The 24,742-nt window shown below is 39.9% G+C and overlaps 4 protein-coding genes across 4 annotated transcripts; 1 reads left to right on the top strand and 3 right to left on the bottom strand.

Moving 5' to 3' along the window:
- Window positions 1–523: 523 nt before the first annotated feature.
- Window positions 524–2,063, top strand: GCK72_024974 (uncharacterized protein; the record flags this gene model as incomplete). Its single annotated transcript, XM_003099756.2, has 5 exons — window positions 524–639; window positions 689–961; window positions 1,006–1,497; window positions 1,547–1,659; window positions 1,711–2,063. The coding sequence occupies 5 exons, from the start codon at window positions 524–526 to the stop codon at window positions 2,061–2,063; spliced, it is 1,347 nt and encodes a 448-aa protein (XP_003099804.2).
- Window positions 2,064–3,459: 1,396 nt separating this feature from the next.
- GCK72_024973 (uncharacterized protein) lies at window positions 3,460–5,318 on the bottom strand (the record flags this gene model as incomplete). The annotated part of the gene is made up of 6 exons (XM_003099755.2): window positions 3,460–3,622; window positions 3,680–3,816; window positions 3,866–4,174; window positions 4,221–4,436; window positions 4,485–4,545; window positions 4,816–5,318. The coding sequence occupies 6 exons, from the start codon at window positions 5,316–5,318 to the stop codon at window positions 3,460–3,462; spliced, it is 1,389 nt and encodes a 462-aa protein (XP_003099803.2).
- A 7,376-nt stretch (window positions 5,319–12,694) lies between these two features.
- On the bottom strand, window positions 12,695–16,513 carry GCK72_024972 (uncharacterized protein; the record flags this gene model as incomplete). The annotated part of the gene is made up of 12 exons (XM_053736144.1): window positions 12,695–12,813; window positions 12,864–12,964; window positions 13,013–13,685; window positions 13,812–14,048; window positions 14,103–14,430; window positions 14,476–14,619; window positions 14,812–14,939; window positions 14,986–15,110; window positions 15,402–15,600; window positions 15,653–15,818; window positions 16,045–16,182; window positions 16,421–16,513. The coding sequence occupies 12 exons, from the start codon at window positions 16,511–16,513 to the stop codon at window positions 12,695–12,697; spliced, it is 2,451 nt and encodes an 816-aa protein (XP_053579710.1).
- A 6,251-nt stretch (window positions 16,514–22,764) lies between these two features.
- GCK72_024971 (uncharacterized protein) lies at window positions 22,765–23,662 on the bottom strand (the record flags this gene model as incomplete). The annotated part of the gene is made up of 2 exons (XM_003099796.2): window positions 22,765–23,454; window positions 23,507–23,662. 2 exons carry the CDS (start codon window positions 23,660–23,662, stop codon window positions 22,765–22,767), a joined length of 846 nt encoding a protein of 281 aa, XP_003099844.1.
- Window positions 23,663–24,742: the final 1,080 nt, after the last annotated feature.

Raw genomic sequence — 24,742 nt, 5'->3', positions numbered from 1 at the left:
GTCCCGCATCATATGAGCACTTACGCACGAAAAAACCGTTAGTTATGCGGCTGTGTATAACAGTGATGTTGCGCGCTCACATGACATCTGCTGGTGTGCAGAGATCCCTCATACCGCGACATGCTAATCGATAACTTTGCTTTTCCAAGTCTCCTCTACTTCATCCTTAGAATGGGCGGGTTCTAAAGATTCGAGTAGCGATTCTTGTCTAGTCCCTGCCGGTTGCATCATTCACTTCGTCGCACGAGCGCAAGGTTTGTAGGCAACTTATGTTTGTGTCTCGCCATTCTGAACGCATATTTTACCTTTCCCGAACCCTCTCATTTTCATCGTGTGTGTTGCTTCCGTCAGATTGGTGGTTCCAGAAATGAGTCATGTTTCCCTTTGTTCGTTGTCTATAGTAATCGATATTTCACTGTTTTCCGTTATCGTTACATGTGTCGTTCCCGTATTCCGTCTCAAATTTTCCTGTTATCTCTATATTTAATTGTTCAGACGAATCATCGGTCCTGTGAACTTGGAGATGTCTGACAGTCTTCCAGGAATGGATAGCTCTGAGGAAAAGAAAGTTTACGAGGATTTGTCACCTCTGGGGTTCGGATCAGAACTCGCACAGCCTGGAAATGCCACTGCTGAAAGGTAATCCAGCTAATTTATCCTCCCAATAATGATTCTATAACATTTTCAGAACCAATCTTTTTTATGAAACGAATGGAACAGAAAACAACGACAAAGAGTACTATGAGTTGAAAAAGATGCAACTACATGATGTTCAACATGCTGTTCAAGATGGGCCTAGTATGCAAGGAAACACCATGACGGCGACTGAAATAAAAATGGATAGAACTATGGGAAACGAGGAATTGATGAATTGGGATCACCCGATGCCGCCACCACCACGGGATGCGCTCATCTATGAGTATAACGCCAACGGTACATTTGTGATCTTGGACCCAGACAGGTAGCTGTTTTATTTGAAGACAAAAATGATTCATTTATTTATAGCGTCCACCGTAGCTCCCAAATGAATCAAGTTTTCGGAATGGATGCCATGGAAATCGAACACTGCGATATGAAAGTTGGAACTAAGGAGACAATCAATAAGGGATTCGCATTCACTAAATCATACGATTCCGCTGAATTCGCTCGTTGGAGAGTCAAAATTGGAGACGACACCGAAAAATTCGGTTCCATAAAGACTATGAATGAGATGGATGACATGGACAGCGAGCCATCATTCCAGGAGGGACTTAGATCTCTATGCAAAATGGCTGGAGTCGAACTTTCTGGAGATGAAGACGGAGACGGAAACGAACCAGTTGATGGGAAAAAGAAAAAAGTCAAAGTTGCACCAATGAATGTCATTCCATCGATCAATATTGCTTCAAAAACCTCAACCGTGGATGATGGCGGCTACGAAGAAATGGAAACAAGAGCTGCATCTCCACAAGAATTGGAAGATCTCTACCCGGCTGATTACAGAGGATCTCCTGAACTGTGAGTCTACATGGGCATGAATTTCAGTTTTTAAATCGTTTTATTACAGTAATGTTGTTCAAGAATTCGTCATGCCGGCTGATATGACCATCGAGATCAATATTAATATGCTCCTTGAGGAACTCAAAAAGGCAGATCCGTTTGAAAATCAAAACACCAACAGTAAGGATTTTTACATAAATAAAAAGTTTCAATCACATAGGAATTTTTCAGAACGCCACCAGTTGTCGGATGTAAAAAAGAAAATTCTGGACCACCACGATCTTCGCCGCCGACTGGAGATTCGCGACAACGAGCGCGACGAACACATCAAAATGGGAGTTGAATTTCTTCAATATAGGGCGGAACTCACCAGCCGCATGCCAGAAGACAAGCTGGCAATGGTTTCGACCAAAGTCCTCACATGTCTGAAGAACATGTTGGAAATCACCTTTTCCGAAATGCTGCTGTCTTTGGCATGCTTCCTGGAAATCACGGCAAGTCACTCAAGAAAGTTCGAAGATTATCTGGGACTCGAGAAAGACCTCATAACCCAAATTCTCCCCGAAATTGAGTTCATGGTCTAGATTGTTGCTTTTTTAACTTCCCTTCTCCTTTTCACCATTGCTTCTGGAAAATTTACTTTTATTTTAATCTCACAGTCACCTTAGCTCAAGTATTACTTCTTACATTTCCCCCAGCAGCCCTCGTCTTCACTCAAGTTGCCTGATTTCGCAGTTTTGTGCACCGGGTATTCACCTCACTTGTGTAGAATGCAGTTTCAGTGCAATTCATGATATTAATTTCTCGAATGTTTCACTTCCTCCCGTTCTTGTTGTAACTTTGTGCTGTTAACCCCCCAACTTTTTTCATTTCCAAGTCTTGTAACTTGCTCAAATTGTATACCTTCCGTTTTCCGTGTTTTCCGTTTTTCGTGATCCATTCAAAGTTACTTCAACTGTTTTTTTTGTGTTAGTAATAAAATGAATTGGATGCAAACTATTTTCGATTTAAACGATATACAGATGTGGTACGCATGATCGAATGGAAAAAAGTCGAATTTTCTATTACGTTTCTAAATATTGATAAAAACTCAAACGAACATTGAACTTTTGACTATTTTTGATTAAAACTTCAAAAAAATATCGAACAAATTTGTGAAAAAGAGCCGGGCAGGCCGGGAAATTTTTTCATGGGACGAGCCGATCCGGCCCGGTCCAGATTTTGCGAATCTGATGCTTTGGTTTCGCAACTAGCTTCGATCTTGAGCATAGTATTGGCCAATGTGGACTCCATTTTGACATTCCAGTGATAAGTCACGGCTCACAGAGAGGTCACATCACTTATGTATTGACTATCTTGTATTTTGTGCGTTAACTTTATTAGTTCACTCCAAATAAATAAAAAAACAATAAATATAAAGCATTATACAGCAGATGTGAAAGGGGAATGTTGAAAGCAAATGTTACAATTTTACAAAATAAACAAAATATGTTTTTCAAAAATTGTGGTGGAAGCTTTGGAAGGGAGAGTTGGGAAGATGGTCGAAATAAGAAAATAGGATAATAATTGCGAATTAAGCGGACGAAGAAAAGGCGAATTTAACATATATGGAAGAATTTGTTGGATTTTAGCAATTTTTAATTTTTTAGGGGTTTTTTGAAGTTTTAAAGTATGAATGAAGAGCTACGTGAAGAATTCAATAGACAAAGTATTGGTTTGGTCATGAAATCAGAAAAATTTAGAACAACTGGTGAAAAAGAACAGAATCACAAAAAGGGGAAATATGATGAATGTGTGAAGTGGGTGGTTTTGAATAAAAATAGTACGAGAAGTTTTGGGGTAATAAGAGGATATGAGTGAAAATCGGGAAGAGGAAAAAAATACGGTAGCAGGCAACTAGTAAGGGACTAGACGCTGGAAGACATGTGAAAGAAACAAGATTGATTAGGAATGAATTATTGAAATTAGACCAGAAAGTATTTAATCAAGGTGAACATTGTCGTGACAGAGGTATTCAACCATTTGCCCCTCCTTGAAGCATTGGAAGTGATTATTTCTTAAAATGACAACCAAACGCTGATCCGATCGGTTAGTTGCCATAGTGCACAGAAGAGGTCGATACACGTTGAGAGGGATGCTTCCACTGCAAAATGTTTGTTTCGTGTAATCAGTTGTTTGTGTAATTAGTTGTTTTTCTTACTTGATACGAACATATGCAGCTTCACTTTCATAAATGAGGTAATCGAATCCTTTCATCACTTCTTTCTCGGTCCATTTTTGGTTGTTCGTAGTTACGCACGCGTGGAATCCCTCTGGGATATTCTCAGCAACCAGAGCCTAAAAATTATGAAAGGATGAAGAGGATCAGATCTTGAAAACAAATAACCTTAAGGAAAGCATTAATTCCTGCTGAAGTGATTTTTTCTGATCTAAACTCAAAGACTCTAGCTCTGATAGAGAGAAGTTGTTCATCAGTGAAATCAGATGGTCCATCAAATTTGAGTCTTGGACAGTTGCGGACCTGTTCCAATTCGAGAACACCTGAAAACTCCTCGCGGCACATCAATGTAAACTTCTGCAACATTGGTTGATGAAGGTTAAGAATCTCAACAACGTTTGGGTACGAGTCCATGTATACGGTAAGGTTCTCGGCTGAGATGGTTTTCACACATTTGGACAAGTCCATGTCTCCCATCTAAAGAATAAAAACTGTGAGAATTTATATAAAATTGTCTAGTAACCTGATTGGTGTCATTGCTGACAAACAACGATCTCCAGACACAAATCTTCAAAGAGAGCATCTTCCGGAACTCTTCCATAGCCATGTTGCGATTGCGAAATTCTTGATTGCTAGGGGTTTCATTGAGAACGGAAGCCTCAGTGATACTACGGATGAGGGCGCTGTCATCGCGCTCGCTGAATGTTAGCTTGCAAGCATCAAGACGTAGGATGTACTTCTGAAAGACCATTGCTGGCGTATATCACCTAATGAACAAATTGCTTACATTTTTGTAAGTTCTGTCGTTGAGTTCATGACGAAATTGGAAGTTCCTGGCAAGAGTCTCTCTGGAAAAGACGTGCTGTTGATAATAAAGGAGTGATCATGAGAGAATGACGCAATTAGAGATTCTCAGGGTCTGGTCGATAATTGTTTCGATGAAGTACGTGAGAGCTTGCGGTAGAGAGTGGATAGAAAGAGAAGGTAAAGAAGGATTTTGGAAACGGAATATGATTTTGGAAACGGAATATGAAGTTACGAATATGACACTTCTCTAACGCACCCCGAGTGAACTAATGAGTCCCCCCCCCTTATTCCCCTTATAATCCGTTACTCACCCATCCGAATTCTTGTTGAGCTCTCTCATCATATCTGCTACCGATCCATAAGCTGAAGACGTCGGGTCTACCGCAATATTATCACTCTTGATGCGGTAGCGAAGACGAAAGTTGACACGCCAATTAACCAGCTCTTCGTATTCCTCCGAATGCTCGGCTTCGTTCTCCTCATCCTCATCCTCCAAATGCTGTTCTGGCTCGTCATCATAATCATAATCATAATCATAATCACCATTCCACTTGAGCACGTAATCGGTTTCAGAATCCCAGTCGCTATCACTTTTCTTCAACTTCTTATGACGCTTTTCCTCAAGCTCTGACTTTTCCTCTTTTTCTTCTTCTACATTTTCTTTGACTTCTTCCTCCTTATTTTCCACCTGTACCTTCTCCACCTCTTTCTTCTCCGCCAGCACCGTCTCCACCTCCTTCTTCTCAACCAACACCGTCTCCACCTTCTTCTTATCTGGGCTTTCGTACAGTTGATCTTGCTTGGAAGACTCCATTTCGAACGGGCAAAGCACTAAAAAAACGTTTTACATATTGAATGGAGTTGTTTCAGAATTCATGACGTCAAGAAGAAAGAACAATGCAAAAAATATAAAATCGAATGGGAACAGGGAGTCTGGAAGCTCTAGACACGTCTTCGGGTGCTGAGCAACACTTGATGAAAGGGACCAAGACACTATGCTTTTCAAAGAAAAATAAGAAAATGAAAGAGTCAAAACTTTCCGAAGAGAGCCATGGAAACAGGCGGAGAGAACAGCGAAAGCAGTCAAACTCGAATGAGAAAGAATGAAATGGCAGCGTGCTCTATCTGAGAGTACAGCCCCCTTTCGAAGTGGGCGGAGCAAAGAGCCATGCGACCGGGGGGTTGGGCTCTGAAAAGAGAGCATAGGGTCGAGAGAAAAAAGGTTTTAGAATACGGTAGTAAGCCATTAAACTATAGCAAAGGCCTCTCAAACACCAACCCTTTTAATGAAATGAATTCATGAGGCGCTGGTTCTTCGTTCGACACGAGAAACGCCAATGGAATTGGAATGAGGATTTGCCAGAAAAAAAAACAAAAAAAAGGGTAGGAAAAGACGTCTTTAAGTACAAGGCGTTCGTGTAAAGGGCAATAAGACACAAAGAGGCGAAAATGTGAAGAGCCTTGCCGGCTCCTCATTGTGCATGTCTAAAAAGTTCAGAAAAATGGAGAAGGAACCCATTGAGCGCCCCCCTACCCTCCAAGAAGCACTTGTTTAATATAGGTTGACACGCAAAGCATTCTAAGATATCATAAAATTGTGACAAATGAGAAATAAGCAATATTAATCAAGACCTCGTGGTAATTGTCTGTGACCGAGACTCCAGAGGAGCCTGGTTGATTGAAAAGTCAGAAAAACGCATGATTGTTCTACATTACGTATTCCTGTTTTTGTAAGCCTGTCTTGTCAACTAGTGACGATTCCGATGACGAGGGTCACGCCATCCAGACTTCGACATTCCGAAAAGTCATCATTATGCAATTATGAAGAATCAAATGATGTGAGTGATTAGTTCTAGCCGACGTCAACAGCAAAAGTTATGATCAACTCCAAAGTCAGGAGATGTTTCCCAGGAGGGAAAGAGTCACATTGTGGATACGAAAAACTTCTCTCACGTAAATATCAAAATTAGAACTCTGATCGTTGGCAAATTTCAGATATTTTATGAGATCATGTTCAGATACAGTAACCACTTTCGCAAGCAATAAGATCCCAAAATGTTTCAGATTTGCAACGAGCTAAATCTGAATAACTTCCTCCTGTCATCTCCACAACAGTCTACTCATTTTTCCTACTCATTGACGTACCCCGTGTATCAAATAACGGAAGAACAAGAAGGGTAGCATCAAATATGCACTCGTCGTCTACCTAATCAGCCAACGATTCTCAGATTTCGTGTAACCGGACGTGAATACATCATTTGATTGGATGCAAAGCATCGATCAGAATAGATGAGAACGGATTGTAGTTTAATTGACGTACTATCATCCGTATAAGAAATTGTAGGTACTTGTAACTACATTTTGTAACTATTTTTTGTAGCGAGTACAAAAGTTTGGCAGAAGAACAAGATAACATCTTGAGAGAATTTGAGAGTTTTAGAAAAAAGAAAAACTATAGCGTATGGTAAACGAAATTGTTTCTTCTTGTCCCTTCTACAAAGTGTACAAAGAAAATAACAGATGGTATAAAATCTGGCGGCAAGTTTCAAAGGAAAATGGAACAAGCCTGTTGAAAAAAGTTCGAAAACTTTTTCCATGTCTTGTCGAGAGAACACAACCCTCATTTAGAAAACTATAAAAAACCTTTTGTTTCTAGTTCTAGAAACTCAATTCCAAGTTCTAGAATGTTCACAGATTAGAATCCCGCATTTTGTTCTAAATATGGATAGATTGTGTGGGAGTTGAAATTTACTACTACTAGTATGTAATTTACAAACGTGGGAATTTTTGATGCTGATGTACGAAGAGTACCACAGAAAGGAGAAATAAGGAGTTTCAGTTTTGATATATTTACGAGCGACATAAATAAGTTTCGAGACATGATTTATGGCAGGTAGATAAAGTATACAAAATGAAAGTTGAAGTTATGACCGAGAGCACTAAAATGGATACGACCCCCCCCCCCTCCTCTTGCTCTCCAAATTTATGACATATTCTTTCTCCATCTTCAAAACGGGCAAAACATATTACGCATTTCTTTTCTTCCACGTCTACTAGAAGTGGCGGCACATGCTTTATTGTGGTCTCAATCGGGAAGAGAAAAGCGAGGGAGGAGCGGACGATGGGCTTTGTAGATTTCTATCTAGAAGAGGAAAGATTACTCAAAAAAAACTTTCTCGGCGAGAGAACTCGCTACCCACAAGATTGATGAAGCGAGGAAGGGAGCTGTGTAGAGGGGATGGTGAAAACATCGACGATCTGATGGCAAGCGGTTTTGTTTTGAAAGTGCATCAGATTGATGAAAGAACTTGGTGGGCGCCGAGTTGGTTGGCTTTTTAGGCTCGACAAGTTTTGAAGATGGAGTTCTGAGATTTTGTGAATAGCTAGAAATTCCAAAAATATTGCACCAGACACTGAATTTTTTCAAATAATACGATTACCCAAGAACTCTTTCTCTCTAACTTTCATTTTTGTGATTTCCTATTTTTTTCATCAGTTCTTCTAAAGCTTTTTGTTGAATGGAACAAACACATCCATTGTTCTTAATGAGAAAAAAGTACAGAACTTTTATGAGATTGGTATTGGAAATTCTCGCTTAATTATTTTCTGTCTATCGTGAATACGTCCCCGGGATTCAGTATTTCTTCGAGTGTCAGTTTTCAGGTTTCAACTAGAATCAAACTATATGCAAAAGTTTTGCTGGAAGAAAAATGTTATGCTAATTAATCCAATTACAACACCAAAAGTATTCTGCACTTTAGTTTTGCAAAATTTTAGCATTCTAGCTTTAGTTCATGTAAACAATTAGTCATTTTACTCATGGCTACAATGAAAATTAGGAAAACCTGGCATGAGTTCATAGAGCAATCCCATAAATGAGAATGCACTTTGTGTTAGATTTATTACTCCGGAAACCATGATGGGAAGTCGAAAACGGGCGACCGTCAGAAATGCAAAAACGACCTTTTTTGACATTTTCTGTCAGCTAAGATGGGGAAACAAGACAGATGGGAAGTAAGGAAGCAAGAATAAAAACCGCACTAAAAAGAATCAAGCTCCTCTGCGACCTGGCAATAACAATATTAGCAAGGAAGACACCGTACATTTATAACAAAAAACCGATTAACGGAAGGACGGAGCCTGGTGTTCATTATCCATCTGGCGACTGGTGCCCGGATCTACAATTACTACCTCTTCCTGTGTGGGTGCGAATACTGAGACAAGGGAGGACTGACAAAAGGAGCGGAGACGACCTTGAGTCCCAAATTGAGGAGACCAGAGGCTACCATTAATCTTTCAGCGGCGGTCGTAAAAGGGGCATGGCTGGTGTGGTGCAGAAACTGCACACAACTGTTTTTGTTCTGTTTTTGGGTCAGTTACGTTTGGATATAGATTCCAAATAAGGGTTGGGGCAAGCGCACATTTTTTGAGACTTTGCGTGAAAGAATTGAACACCTGCGAGGGAAAAGAAAGTGAAGGCGTACACTTTTCTGTGGAGTGATCGGTGGAAACTGAAAATTAAAATTGAGTACCGGAAAACTGGAATCGCAAATTCAGAGGCGGTTCCTGCGCAATGATCATGTGTTTGTTTGAACGTACACTAAAAATCCATGACCGAAAGTAGTTTGTGAGAATCAAAAGTGGGAAAAAAACTGTAACTTGGGTCATACGGTTTCTTTTTTTTGAAAATAAAAATGAAAACAAAATTCAGAACCAAAATTACTGATCTTTGGTAAGATAACAATTTTTTCAAGTAGAAATCGTTTCCATGTGACACAGAAAACTGAAAGAATAACTTTTTGCAAAATGTTCCAGTGTTCAACTAGACTATATTTTTCCGATTGAAAAAAAGGCCGCAACCAAAATTTATTAAACGTCTGCAAAACTTTGAAAACATGTCGGAAACTTTGGAACAATATGCAATCTCTTTCTCGTCAAAAAGTTTATTGACGTTCCGGTGCCCTCCCGCTGCGAAGTCAAAGTCCGGGTGGCCCATCTGGCAGCGAGATTTTTTTTTCCCACAATTTTTGACCCGAAAAAACACAGAGCCATATGAAAATATTTGCAAAATTCAGAAATTTTGCGAGATGATCAAAAACCGTCTACAAAAAAGATAATTCCCGTTAGGTTGACGAGATGATGAGGTTTCGTTGACTTAAAAAGGGGGTCCAGTCACTTTTTATAAACATTGTTGGCAGAATGCGTCCTCGCTTTTATTAATGGGGGTATTGACGACGGCACAACCGTACGCAATTACTCTTTTCCTCATTTTTCTCCATAATCGCGTCCGAAATATCATTCACCAGCAGGCCATCTGACCCCAAATCGCTATAATTGCTGTTTTTAAACGATGCGCGCAGGTGAAATACTAGAAGGCCGTATGAGTTAGTTTATATTTATATAAATGTAAGTGAAACAGTAAGGACAGCAAAAGGTGATTTCAGAAGAAGATGAAATAAAGAACCAAACAAAAAGAAATGCACACAAAGAAACTGGAGCAACAGCTTAGGCAACTTGTTATTTGAGATGCTGTGCGCAACTGGCTTGCCATCAAGTTATTTTTTCCCCAGATAGAAACTAATCTGTTCTTAATATCTTTTGCATGCATCCCTAAATAAAAACTTTTTTCCTATCCATCTACAACCAAATAAAACAAAAAGGCTCATGATCAAACATCTAATTTCCGAATAGTATCGAAAACCCACTTGGGGGGAGCCGAGCCAATGAGGGATGTCTGACACATTTCTCATTATTCTTTCCACTCCTCCGTTTTCCGCTCCAAATCCTCACAGAAAGTTCGAAGTCTTCTCTTGCTGTTCCATTCTTTGATTTCAGCGTCATCAGTGGCAAAAAAAAAGTTTAACAAGAAAAAAAGAGATTGAATTATGAAGGAGTGGAGATTGGAGTGAAAATTGTATAGTACTTGAAAAACTGCAAGAGTCAGGCGAAGCCGTCATGTGACACAATAATATGTACGACAAAAGCCACTAATCAAATTATAGTCGAAATACATATTCTAGAATTTTCAAAAAGGGAGCGACCAACAATTATTAGTAGTCGAATTCAAAGATGTGAATGGATAATATAATAGAAAAGGGTCAAACAACAAAGACTTCTCGGAGGGGAACATTTTTCGGTGAGAGGGATGGGGTGTTTCCGATATTTATAGATACTTATAGATATCCATGAAACCTAGTACTAAGTTTGGATACCTATTTAATATCTCAGGAAATTATCTAAAACTAACAACTTATAAGAAAACCTTACGAACTAACCTTTTCATAACCTTATGGTTGTCACCGTACACTGAAACTGCAAACCATTTGAAATGATAGACCTCTATGCCCCTCAAAGGCTATCTTATCAGCACAAACCTAACGCGTTTAGTGTTAGCGTTGTGCATTTGGAACGTTATCAGGATCGGCATATTTCATAAAGATGCAAAAAGCTTTCTGCTGGAATCAGAGAGCGGAAAACGAATGATAAGTGACTGTGAGAAAAACGAAAGTTTCAAAACATTAGGGCTTTGTTCAGAATGAACAATTGATACCGAGAGACCCTAGACCTTCCAGTGTTCTGAACTTTTGAAAAATAGAGAAAGCAGCGCTGACAATTCTCTCTGTACGACAGCTGTCAATCAGGCCATTCTACACCAGGCACACAAAGATATTGGAGCGATAGAAGAAAAAATGATACAACTGGAAAGTACATCGATTGGAGTGGAGGAAGCACACAGATTGTCTCTCCCAACAATTTTTCAATCTCAAACAAAGGAAAAAAAAAGCAAAAATTCCAATCAAAAGATAATGGTTCACAATATTTGAGCAAAAACCAAACCTCCTACACATAATAATGGTTTATATCATTTCCTGGTTCCTCCTATCACATCCATCGTGAAGGAAAATAATGGAATGTGTGTGAAACCTGGCATTGTTGGGGCAGGAAAATGATCAAAGTTCAAGTTTGCCAAAAAAGTCTCGAAATGCAACCTTTGTAGACTTTCTTATATGGAGAATGATAAGAAAGTGAGGAAAGTCAAGACGGGCAACATTTCTAAAGAACGAAACAAGATAACGAGATCATTTTGGAAACCTTGATTTAGCACTAGCACATTTTCGAGGAATAATATTGTAGAGAGAAGTCTTTGATAAATTTTTGAGCCTCTAAAACTATAAACGTCAATCAACCAATACCAACTTATTTTTGTAGCTCAGCAAGTTGGATATTACTGGAATTGATGGCTACAAATAGTAATTACGGAGTACCAACTTTTAATTACAAGACAAGAAAATAGGAAGTTAGGAATTAATAGCGGCTTTCCGAGATTTCGCAGTGACGACTCTCTTCCATCTAGCCAGGAAGAATAGAAACAAGAGGCAGAAATTGAACAAGTGGTGTGGATGTTGTTAGAAAGCAACTGTCTTATCTAATGAGATGATGGAAGCTGAGAAGTGTGGCCGAATGGTCTAGTGGTATGATTCTCGCTTTGGGTGCGAGAGGTCCCGGGTTCAATCCCCGGTTCGGCCCATTCTTTTTTTTAATTCTTATATTTTACTGTTAAAACGGAAACCCTTTGTGAAAATTTATTACACGTTTCATGAACCTCTTTTCAAATTTCACCGTATGGCAAAACGAATAGAAATAAAACAAACCGAATTAGTGTGGGAAAATTATTGGGAGAGGACCATCTACTACCAGTAAATCTATAGATATACAGATATTGCAAAACAGATGTGGAAAAAGGTGGAAACCAAAAAAGAACGGGTGCAATACGCAGAAATGTGAAAAGCAATTTGGGTATGGGAAGGAATCAACAAAGTTTACATTCAAAAAAGAAGTCAAAGTGAAAACAATAAACCAAAGAAGAGGGGAAAGAACAATTTCCATGAAATTCTCTTGAGTTTTCATGTTGTTATCAATCTTTGAGCCTACATAACATTTTTGCAGGATTTGATAACAACATGAAATAATTTACTAAAATCACAATAAGACAAGAACGAGATGTATATTACATAAGAAATGTACCAATTAGTGTTTGTGTTTTCTGAGGAGAAATGTCGAGTTAACTAAAGATGGATACAATAAAGTTTGGGAAGATTTTGGGAAAACCAGAAAATGTATAAAAAATTTGAAGTGAAACAAAAGTATGAGAAAATTGTACAAACAAGGGAACACAAAATTGTTCCATATTTAAGGAGAAGATGGAGCACTGGAGGTAGTCTCATTGTCCATTTGACTCGATTCCTCCTCTTCTTGCTCCTCAAGAATTTGTTCGGGGCAGGTTTGCCAGTTGCGCCATCCGATTGGTTCTGAAAATTTGAAAATGAGGAAATCATCCCAAAACGTTTTGGTATGTTACCATTCTCCAAGAGTTCGATGGTGTCGAGAAACTTCACTCCAGTGAAACCTCCAATACAGAAAATGACATTGCCAGCGGTGACAACAGCATGAGTGTTTGCTCTGAAATTCCAATTTTCAAGTTTTTAACAATCATTCTATAAATATTACCTTGCAGTAGTAAGAGTCGGCCCAACACGCCATTGAGAAGATGGGCTGTCCAAAATCTCCACAGTATCCAATGACTGAGTTCCGTCGTGTCCTCCAATTACATAGAGGGCTTCTCTAACCACAGCGATAGCACATCCACGTCTTGCCTGACGAAGTTTCGGAAGTTGACGCCATGCGTTGGTCTTCGGGTCAAACGCCTCCACAGAATCCATACAAGTCCAACGATCACATCCTCCAGCGGCAATGATGAGTCCTCTCCATGTGCAAACTCCAGCCTGGTATCTGGCCTGGTCCATTGAGGCAATCGGCTCCCAAGCAGCATCTTCGGCACCGAGAGTGCTGGTGTCAAATCGTTCACAATCCTTGAGAACTGTCTGATCGAACGATCCACCGATGCAGTAGATGAAGTTGTCAATAGTAGCACAACCGTTGTGACATCTGGCAGTCTTCAAGTTTGGGAGTGGAGCCCATGTGTCAGTCTTTGGATCGTAGACCTCTGCACTCTTGAGATCATTGTTTCCATTACTTCCAGCAACCGCATACACCTTTCCTCCTTGAACGGTGCAATCGAATCGTCCTCGCTCTGCCTTCATGTTGGCGAGATTTCGCCACTTTCCCTGCTCCACATCGTACTCCTCTACACTTCTCAGACACTCTCCGCGATCGTATCCTCCTGCAATTGAATAGTTCATCTATTCGAAGAATTTTTTGATTCAATTGAAAAAAATGTCAGCCCTATCCGTTTCTTCCCGGATGTATCATAGATTCAACTTCCGTCTTTTGAAAAAAAAAAACTCACCACAAACGAAAATCTTTCCATGCAGGAAGGACGCTCCAATCGAGCAGCGGGGTGCACTCATGCACTCCAAGGGCTTCTGCTGCTTCCCAAGGCATGAAATGAGCCGAGAGAGAAGAGCAGCCTTCTGCGAATCCACTGACTGGGTTTTGGTGCGAAGCAGTTCCTCGTTGTCTGTGAGCTGAAGGCTCAGGACACAGAGGCGACGGTAGAGGACCACGAGAGCAACCCAGTATTGCGCTGAAATTTAATTTATATTAGTTAGTTATAACATTTTAGAATTAATCCGCTTACGTGCAGTGCGGTGTGTGGAGATCAATCTGGCCTCGATGGTGTCCTGTGGGTCGGATTCATCGGTACCAGCTGATTCCAGACTTTCATTTGACGCATTCATATTGGGCATCCGAGATGCATTCAAACGAACCGGCACTGCTCCGTTCACTCTGTGCTGCACAGCTGTGTTGCTGATTGGCTCCTGGACAGTCATAGCCTTGGCGAGATCTTTTTTATCCTTTCCAGATTTCTTGTAGTCTCGAATGATGTCACAACTTCCAACCGAAGAATGGTCATCCATATCAATACAATCGGCAAGATGATTCTCGTCCATGTACAAGATATGGGTCTAAAAAAAGTGGTCAATGATGATTGACTGTTCAATAATTCAAACCTTGCAGGTGAGAAGTTCAATCGAGTGTTCCGCACGGTCATGTGGCATGTTTTGGAAGTAGAAAAGGGCCATCTCTGCCAAGCCGCCTTGGTTGTTGGCGTTGTTAGCCACTTTTCCATCATCAGCTGGAACGATGATTCTGACCTAAAAAATTGGAATGTTTTGGAATGTTTTTTTTCGGTGAATAGAGAAAGAATACAAAAACCAGAAACTCGTTTAGTCGAAGAAAATGACTATATTTTCGTTGACAAGTCAAACCTTCCCTTGATCTCTAATATGATCTATCATATCATCTTCAGTTGTTTTGCTATCTCACGTTTCCCCCAAATAGCTTACCTGGACTACAGGAAGTTGAGTGAACTCTTTGCTGTCATTAACAACGGAATCAAAGTTGTCAACAATGAACTGGTCAACCTTGCTCATCAAGAAGTTGTCATTGTGGAAGTTAGCCTGACGACGAACTCCTAAAACACGTGAATTTGAGGAAAGTGGTTTTTTGGAAAGGATTACCAATGCAGTTGGAGACTTGAAGATTGTCAGCCAAGTAGGCTGCGCATGCCTTGATGACAGGGCTCATTTGAAGGGCAAACGCAGTTTTGTAGAGCTCGGCCACCTTCTTGGAGCTGATTTCCAAACTGAAAACTTTCATCTTTCATGTTTTGAATCCACACTTGTCAACAACTGAACTTTTTTTGGCTTCTACGTATTCGGTTCAATTCCTGGTTCCTCTTTTCCCGTTTTCTAATTTTAGACAGGTCGTTTCTCAACAATGATTTTGATTCTCCCTTTCTCTATGATAAGACATATGTGTTTAATGTCTGTTATCAAATTTGTCTCTCCCCCCTTCTCTATCTCCGTGAAATCGTGTTCATGTGAAGGTTGCGTGTCTTACACAAATTGAAGATTAATCGACTGATAGGACTTACTTGGCAGTGTAGGCAAAGTTGACAAGAGCCTCGAAGCACTCGAAGTCAGTTTGAGCAAACTCATAGAATTTTGTTGATGACTTTTCCGGTTTTTGAGTTTGTCCTGGAGATCCGTTGGTTTGGGCGATAACTCCATTGCCATTTGTCACTCCATTGGTATGTCCTTCTCCGTTGGTTGGGCTTGATGTCAACGACTTTTCTGGAATGATGGAAACAATTACGTCTCTGACCGCCGAAGGATTAGAGGTTACCTTCTTGACTACCTTCATAATCGGCATTGAACATGTCGAAAAGTGCTGGGGAGACGGCAGCAAGCACCACTTTGTGTACGAAAATCTCTCGTTCCTTGACAAAGAGCACTGCATCACAGAGCTCTCTATTCCGCCGGAAGGTGTTCAACCGATCCAACAACTCGTTCTAGAAAAAGAAAACAAAAGTTTTCACATGATTTCATATTTTCTATTTTTAGTTGAGTTGACCGTCGATCTAAATCTAAGTCTGTCAGATTTTGAAATGTGAAACTTTGCTAATATATGTTCGAAGGCAACACATGTCGCGTGTGTGTGAAGTGCGTGCAAACCGCCAGTAGGGGGCACTTGTACTTTTTGAAAAAGAGAAAAACGCAATCTTCTATCCGTCTTACCTTGATGCTCGGGTCGCGAAGAATAAGAATGTAGGCTTCCTTCTCATCGAGTGCCTCTTGTCCCCAGTTGTCTGTCTCATCTGCACGCATTGAAACTGCGGATCTTGTTCGTTTTGGGATGAGGGTCAGGAGGTTGTTCTGAAAATCAACGGTTTTAAATTTTGGTTGAATGAAAACATGAGATATTCTTACTACTAGTGAAAAAGCAATAAAAAAACTTGGTAGTGCTCAGTTAAGCGTAACTCTATATGAGCGTAGATCAAAATTTCAATTCACAATTTCCTTCGAAACTAGTGAACCGAGCAGCATATTTCAGGAGTTTCAGTTTTCAGAACAAAACACACAGACACGTGTGCTCATAATCTCAATTACTCACCTTCAAAACTGGAGAATCCTGATCCAGTTTGAACGCCACAATTTCCGGAACCTTCGGACGCTCCTCGGTCAGGTCGATGTTGAGTGTAGACATTTTCGAGAGCGTTGAAATAATGGTCGGCTTGATTTGAGAACTTGGTTTTAGAACACCGAAGAAGGAGCCGAGGCTGAAAATAAGAAAATAATTTAAAAATCAGGAAAAGATTAGATACGGGATTTTGTGAGAATAACAAAGAAATATAGTTTTGGATTTTGAGAAAATTTGGAGGATTGGCAATGAGTAGACACTCAGGCACTGAAATCGTATCTTGATATATTTACGGGTTCTTTAAAATTATAAGACTAGAAATTTGAGAAACATATTAGACCGAAACATCCTGTAATAGTGATGAAAACTGAAGATGAACGAGATGACAAAAAAAGAAGAAAAATGACTATGTGTAGAAAAGACAAGGAATGGAATAGAATGCAACAACACAAGATTCTCTGCTCTTTTCGTTTTCTTTCAACTGCTTTACTCACTACAAACTCACGTGGCGGACGGCTCTTGGTCAGAGTCGTGGGGCTCTCTACTCTACAATTTAGCTCTCACTGTGTGTGTGGCCCCTTTTTCCTCCCTTCAGTTAGCCAGTCTCTCTTTTGCTCTGCGGTCTGAGGCCCTCTGAAACGAGACGTTTTGCGCTCGCGCTTTTTTTTCATCTCCTTTGTGAATGCAATGTTGGTAGAAGGCTCACGCGACACGGAGGGAAACTCGCCATGGCGTTTTTGAAACACACACCACCCTCACTCCACCCTCTTGTTTTTTTCACCATCTGGACTCTCTTTTTATTTCATTCTTCCATTTTTTCATCTGCCATCCATTAATTTTTTTTATGCTAGGAAATGATTGTCAAAAAAAAATTGAATGCCCCAACACACCCACTCCTAGACTCGCACACATTTTTGATTGAAAGCTGCTATTTTCGAGTGGACAATCGGAAATGGAGCGAGAACCCTTAGATTAAAAATAGGACAGAAAAAGTGCAGTCTGCTCAAGGATGTTTACGATTCTTCGGAAAAAAGTTCAAAAAAAGTTTTTTTTAGAAAACTTTGAGACTTACTGTGGTTTTCATATGTTGTTGAGAATTTTAGAATGGAATAGTCAGACCTATGTCTTCTTTTTTTACCCTTTTAAAAACAAACTCATTCTTTATAGATCACGTTTCAAAACAAAACAATGATCGCCTGACCTCAACACAACAACTTATTCTAAGGGCGAAGAAAGAAATAAAAAACTTTTTGGCTCCTATCCAAGACACCAAACATTTGCCGAAGTGAAGAGCATTCGAGAATAAAGACCGAACATGTGACGGTTTTCGAAAATGTTTGCGAAATGAGACGAACCTGGTCGTCATTGTCACTAAATGTTGACCAGTCGAAAAAAAAGAAGGGGAAGCGGAGATATAGAGAATTGGAACGACATTGTCCCAGAACAAGTGGGGGTTCTTTCTAGTGATTCCTTTTATATGGTTTTGTTTTTTTTCTCTTTTATGTTTTTATTCTTTGGTTAGCTCACCAACTGCTAAATGCAGTGGAACAGGGGGTGGTTGACAATAAAATTGAATATGAAAGCGTTGGTTTGTGTTGCTTTGCAAATAGTTTAGGTTTTGCAGAAGAAACTGGCTATCAGAACCAAGACGAGGAGTTGGGAAACAAAAAGGACACGTATTTGTATAGACAAAAACTGGAGCGAAGGGCACAGTTAATAGGGCGGAGTTTGTTGGACTTTTGGTTGTGTGTTGCGATGTCCAACACACGCATACAGACAGTCGAAAAAGAGTGTTTGTGAGACACAAAGGCATGTTGCGAGGGGTGGAGTGAAACAACTGATAAGGACTGACTGAAGGCAGATGAAACTTTTTGGGGGTTACCCTTTTTCATCTTCAGACTATCTTTCTATCAACGTGTTTTGTACAAGGAACAGAAAGGGAAAATTTAAAGATCATCTGTTTTAAGGGCGAATGATTTTGATAGCATGATGAATGAAAACATGTATCTCATTTTTAAAGGGGTGTTGTGTCATTTTGCAAGGAAAATGGAAACGATATTTTCTCTCGTAGTGTTTTCAATTTTCATTGAGAACAATGAGAGAATGAAAAAGCAAACAGACGGTGAATGGAGGCCCGGAAGCAAAAAATTGGAGTAGAAAGGGAACGGAGGACTCATATCCTGGAGTTGATTTTGTTATTGTTATTTGTTAAACATTAAGTTCTCGAAAATCTTTTTGTTTTGGAGAGTTATTTTGTAAACAAACAAATTGTAGGTTTACATCCGTTCCTTTTGAAGAATTTACATCACTAATAAGTTTATACTCTAAGGGCAAAAAATGAGTTTCGAATAGTAAGAAATGTTCTCTGGATACACTGACTCGTCAAAAAATCTATCGTGTTGCAATGGGTCTCGACTCGCCACATGTCGTTTTTATCCATCCATTGTCATTGATAAGCTTCTCTCTTTTCAAAAGTAATTTCCGGGACAAAGAACAGGCATTTGATTGAATTTGGATTTTATTGTGACAACAAAGAGATTAACATACTGGTTAGAAATGATTGAATTGCTAAATTGAAGATTCAGTGTTCCATGGTCGATTTGGATGCAGGAAAGAAAGAAAACCAAAGAACAGAACAGGAAAGAAAAAAAAAGAAGAAGTGAAATTCAGCTCATAAAATTTTTTGCCTTCCTTCCAAGGAAAAGAAAAAAATTGATGGACTCCACTAAACAAAATATATAATTTCACCCCCACGACTATATTCAATTTGATGAGAGTCGTGGGGTCACATAACCGAAGCTTCTTCTTTTTCCTCTTCTCTTTCCACTCCCTCCCCTATTCTCATAGCGATTGTCACGTTTGCGCCCGGTGGCTGATCTCAGACAGAAAATGCATTCGAGGTGAGGACCAAGGTGCAAAGCGTCAGAGATGATATGGCACTTACAAACATGAACTGTTTTGTCGGGCTCAATCGTGGGGATGAAAGGAAAAAAAATAATGGGAAAGATGGGAAGGCGAATCTCGAAAATCTCAAAAATCGAACCGCGCACGTGTGCAAATAAATAGTTCAAAGTGTTGCGTGGCAAAATGGTTCGGTCAGTACAAATAGGAAGCTGCGGTGTCTGAGAAAAGAATGGAGAGTATTAGTCAATGAAAAAGGTCAGCACACTCTAAGACCGATACACACCACGATTTTTCGTCCCCTGTTAAGTTTCCGCATAACTCGTGAGAAGAGAGACAAACTTGATTTCCAGCATCGAACGTCATGAAACAAAGTTGAGCTCTAGTCTTACGAAACTAGATGACTCTTAGCCTAGCCAGGTGTATTGCCCTTTGACCAGCTGGTATCAGAACTCTGACTTCTTATCTTCGATCTACTTCCAATGAACTAATATGAAGTGAAGTTACTTAATTGTTCGAATCAAAGGAACAGGAGATTGATAATCACAAAGATCAGATGAGTTGAGGCCAAAACCCATAAAATAAACATTTAATTCGATTTGACAGCAAGCGAAAGTTTTCTATCTTGGTTCTCTATCAGGTAATCAGGGAGTTTTCTGTCATCACCACTCACATACAACACAACTTTTGCAAACGAACACAACGGCTGATCAATTTTTATTGATCAAAAGAAACTGTCTTTAGACTGAAAGTGTAATGTCTATTGCAGCTGCGAATGTGAAAAAAAAGCGATGAAAGAAAAACAAATGCAAAAATGTAGAAGCAGGAGGAGTTGCAGGAGGAAGACTAAAGGAAATGAAATTTCCGGTGCTGGTTCAGTGCAACAAAAATGCATAAAATTCTCTCATCCGACTTCCCTATAGAACAAAAAAGCTTCTTCTGGTTTTCTGATCTCAGATTTTCAAAATTTCACCAATGACATAGACAAAAGAATTTGCACTCACTTGAACATTCTTGGGAATATTCATTGGAACAACTAAAGGACTTTCCCACAAGTTTCAAATAGAGAAGCTCAAAAAACTTGCGACGACTTAGAGTACCTAGACGTGCCAGTGAGCTTTCAAGACAGGAAAAATACTTTTGGATTAGTCCGAACGAAGTACTTCCAAGGAAGCTTCCGACTTTTCTTAATCCTCTAAATCTCGGATAATATATCTTCCCATCTTTTTCGGCTCTCCATTCATTTTGTCTCGCCCACGATTTTGTCGTACACCCCAGTATTATTTTGAGTGAGACGTTTTGGACGACATGCTCCCGTTGATAAACGAGATAAGATGTCAGCTGGAGTTGTGTGTAAGGGTCAAGTGGTCATGTCGTTTACGACTATAATTTTTAACGGCGAGGACTCTGACGTGTGTACTTGGAGTCAGGGTTGGGAAACAACGGACCGGGCTCTTCCGGGTCGACCAAAAACATTTTCTGAGCCCAGCCCGGCCCGATCGTCCCATCGGCCCAGCTACTGTAGAAAATTGAAAGTTCTTAGAAAAATTTCATCAAAATGCGCAATTTCTGTGAGGTATTTTCAAAAAAAGCAGATTTTTATGAAAATTTCAAAACATTTCGGAAAAAATTGTGCATGTTTTTTGAGTTCGGACCGACTGGGCCATCCCGGGTACTGTAAGTGAGAATACGGAATCATATTTCAAAATTTCAAGCTTCAAAATTTAAAATTTTGAATATCAAACTTCCAAAGAAATTGACATTTTCCTGAAAAGTCATTAAATGATAACTGATCATAATTCAGAAAAAGCAAAGTCCTTGATGATAAAATCATTTAATTCACGTGACTTACAATTGAAGGATCGTCGCTGATAACATAGTGACTGATAGCAAGAATTTCCGAGAAAATTGTAGAAAAAACTCGGAAAAAGAAATGCCGTCGGACTGTAGCGATGCCCAATAGAAGAATGAAAGTTGAGGCAATACACCAAACTTCAAAAGTCAAACGATTTCGTGGATTCATTTTCATATTTCGCAGAGATGATTCGAAGTGTTAACCGTGGGAAAGTTCAGAACACCAGGAATTGTTGTCCGATTGTTTACAAGTAACCAAAGTTCAAACCTCGTCAATAATGCAGATCGAAGATCGATTGGTATCGTCTTGTCACTGTGTTCGGCCCCCCGAAACTTGTCGTCAATATCGTAGTTGTCGTCACTTCCGATTAGATGACGTCTTCTGAAATAGAAAGGAACGCGTTTTATAAGGGCATGAGATGTTGAAGTAAGAAACAAGGGAAATGAATAAGTCGGTTTTTTTGGGAGGGCTGGCACAAAAAGAAGAAGGGCAGCTATAGAGAAAGAAAAAGATGTTTCCAAGGAGATGTTGGGAAAAATGGGTCGTAAAAACCAGGATTTTATGTTTTTTGTTTTGAAATCTGAAATGGAAAATGAAATGCACATGTTTTTTTGGTCAATTCAAAAAGTAAAAACTTGTCATGGGCCTAGTCGGAAACGTAATTTCTCTTGGTCCTGCCTGGGGTTTTAAATTCGAAAATTAAAAAAAAAATTTGCTAAATTTTGAACAAAATTTTAAAACTTTTTAAAATGTTTTTCAAAAATGTCGAATTTTCAACTATACTTCAAAATTTAATCAAAAAATAGCATTTTTAAAATGTAAATTCTTTTTTTTTATTCAATAAATTTTGTCAAAAAAATAGGTGCTTTTTCTTGAAGCCGGGCCAACCGGGCCGAAAATGTTTGAAAAAATACAAAATCTTAATAAAATCACAAATCTTTAGACAACCTACCAAACCTCGCCCCCTATTGTTCTTTCCCATCCTCACCCAGTCAATATTATGTGACAAAAAGAGACAAAAACACTCTTGGATCAAAAAAGAAAATGAGTGCATGTTCTCAAGGAACAGAAAATATTTGCTTAGGGCCTCTGATCGACTGTTTCTCAAGAAGAAAGGCTTCAAAACACGAAAAAAAGAGGGGGGGGAAAGGAAATGAGGGAAACAGGCAATCTCGGTTGAGTCATCATTGTTCGAATATTCGAAAGACCCGCGATTGTATTAGGGCACATTTGCATTATTCATATGACGTATCCTGTCATGTCGACAACACAGGATGCATACAAACAGTGCGCGAAACGAGAGAGACCCAGGGAAATTAGGGGAAAAGGGGAGAAAGGGGAAAAGACAATTAGTCAGAGGCTGGCAAAGATTGTTTCTTGAGATAATTCTAGTAGAAATGAATGGGAATCAGTGAAGATTGACTAGTGAGAAGCAGAATGATGTGGGCCTTGAAAAATACTTTTTTTTTACTTTTTTCATCGATTTTCCCCGAAGCGGAGGACTGAATGATAAAATGATTTATTGTTGGAATATAACTTTTTAATAAAACAAGTAAAACATTTAGTGTTTTCTTTGCTTTCTGGATGGGCACTTGCAGTATCCAGCATCCTCTCCTGGCTGTCCAGCCTCTCCGTAGTTGCCGAATCCTCCATCGTATCCTGGAGCTCCATCCTTTCCAGCTGGCCCTTGCTCTCCTTCTGGTCCTGGCTCTCCTGGGTTTCCTGGTGGTCCGGTGTTTCCAGAGAATCCTTTTGGTCCGACAAGTCCTGGAAGTCCTGGTGGTCCGGACGGTCCCTTCTCTCCGCGAACTCCTTCACGTCCTGGTGCTCCCTTTTCTCCTTCTTTTCCAGCGTCTCCCATCATTCCCATATCTCCTGGAGCTCCTTGTGGTCCTGGTGATCCTTCACGTCCGATCTCTCCGAGCTCTCCCTGGTTTCCTGGAAGACCCTGTGGTCCTGGCTGTCCTGGGTATCCTGGTGGTCCTGGTGGTCCTGGTGGGCAGACTCTGCATCCATCCTTGGTCTTCTCAGCTTCTGGAGCAATTCCAGCAAGTCCTTGCTCTCCTTGCTCTCCAGGCGTTCCTGGGAGTCCATCAAGTCCGTCAGATCCTGGACGTCCTTTTGGTCCGGATGGGCACAAATTTTGTTGATCACAGTTGCATTGTTCGTTTCCAGCCTGTCTCTTCACTTGGTGTCTCTTCAATCCTGGAATCTCTCCACGGAGGTGAACCATGTCCCCCCAGACTTCAGCCTGTAAAATAATTCATATTTTCTATTCTAAGCCAATATATCAAATAACCAACCTGAAGAGTATTAAATTCCTCCATGCTGAATGCAAGAGTAGATCTGATATTGTCGATTCTCGAGAAGAAAATCGGCAGATAGAAGAGTGTAGCAGCAATGCTAATGGTGCAGATGGTGATAGCTCCATAGGCTGCGATACGAGCGGAGTCACTCATGATTGAATCAGTGAATGTTAGAATCTCAAGTGGTTGGAGAAGCTTTTATACCGCGACGATGATAGGGGAGGACATATAGAAAAAACCTGGCCGTTAGAAGTCGCTTACACTATTCGTGGGCGGGTTTAACCGACCGCTTCTTTCGTCTCGCCGTAGTTGTTCGGTGGCGCGGTGTAGAAAGGTATTATTAGCAGTTTAATAATGATAATATCTGTGAGACTTCTTTTTTCATCAACTTTTGGTTATTACACTCCCTGCTTCTTGGAAATCTTTTCGGTACTAATTATCAAAATAATCTGCGGAGACTTACCGATTAACTACCGAGTAAGTTTCCTAACCAACATTTTTTGATTTCAAAAAAAAACATTGTTTTGAATAACTGAATAGAGAAATAAGTAGATGAGACGCCATCAAATATTCACGTCGAAGCGTATCAGGTTACACTTTTTTGGTCCTCCAAAACAAACCAAAACGTTTTTCCTTCTTGATATTTGAACACATTCCAGCTCTTGGGGACCGGAACAATTCAACTGTACACTAGACAATGAGATTTTCTTCAAGTCACCGAACAACATTGTACGATGGCACTTTTTCATAAATGCTGTGATTTTTGCGCAACTACTGATTGCGCATCTTTTTTCCACCCGTCTCACCTACGCGACCGTTTGATACACGGGACTTTGTACAGGCGAACGAAGCTGTCCAACCGACCCAACAACCCAATAGATGATGATGGCATTCAAATGCGTCGGTTGAATATGCAATTATAGAAAAGAAAACGGAAGGAGGATGAGGGAAGGGATATGTAGACGATGCTGCATTGATAGCATTATTATAAATCATCCAAAACGTCTGGAAATCTAACCGACGGTTTATATTCTAGCGGTAAAATAGAGAAATACTTTTTTTTTTCAAAAAATGTTTCTATTCACATTCGTTTGAAGAGGTCTTTTGAAAATTCTGAATGGCATGGATTTTTTATTAAGTGGTACTTATTGACGTTTTCCAAATTTCATTTTATTATGTTGAATTCTGTTTGGAATTCAAAGAATTCAACTTGTCAAAAATTGAGCAGGCTAG

Source organism: Caenorhabditis remanei, chromosome X, assembly GCF_010183535.1.
Source record: "Caenorhabditis remanei strain PX506 chromosome X, whole genome shotgun sequence".
Taxonomy (NCBI): Eukaryota; Metazoa; Nematoda; class Chromadorea; order Rhabditida; family Rhabditidae; genus Caenorhabditis; species Caenorhabditis remanei.
This window is presented reverse-complemented; position numbering and strand designations above follow the sequence as displayed.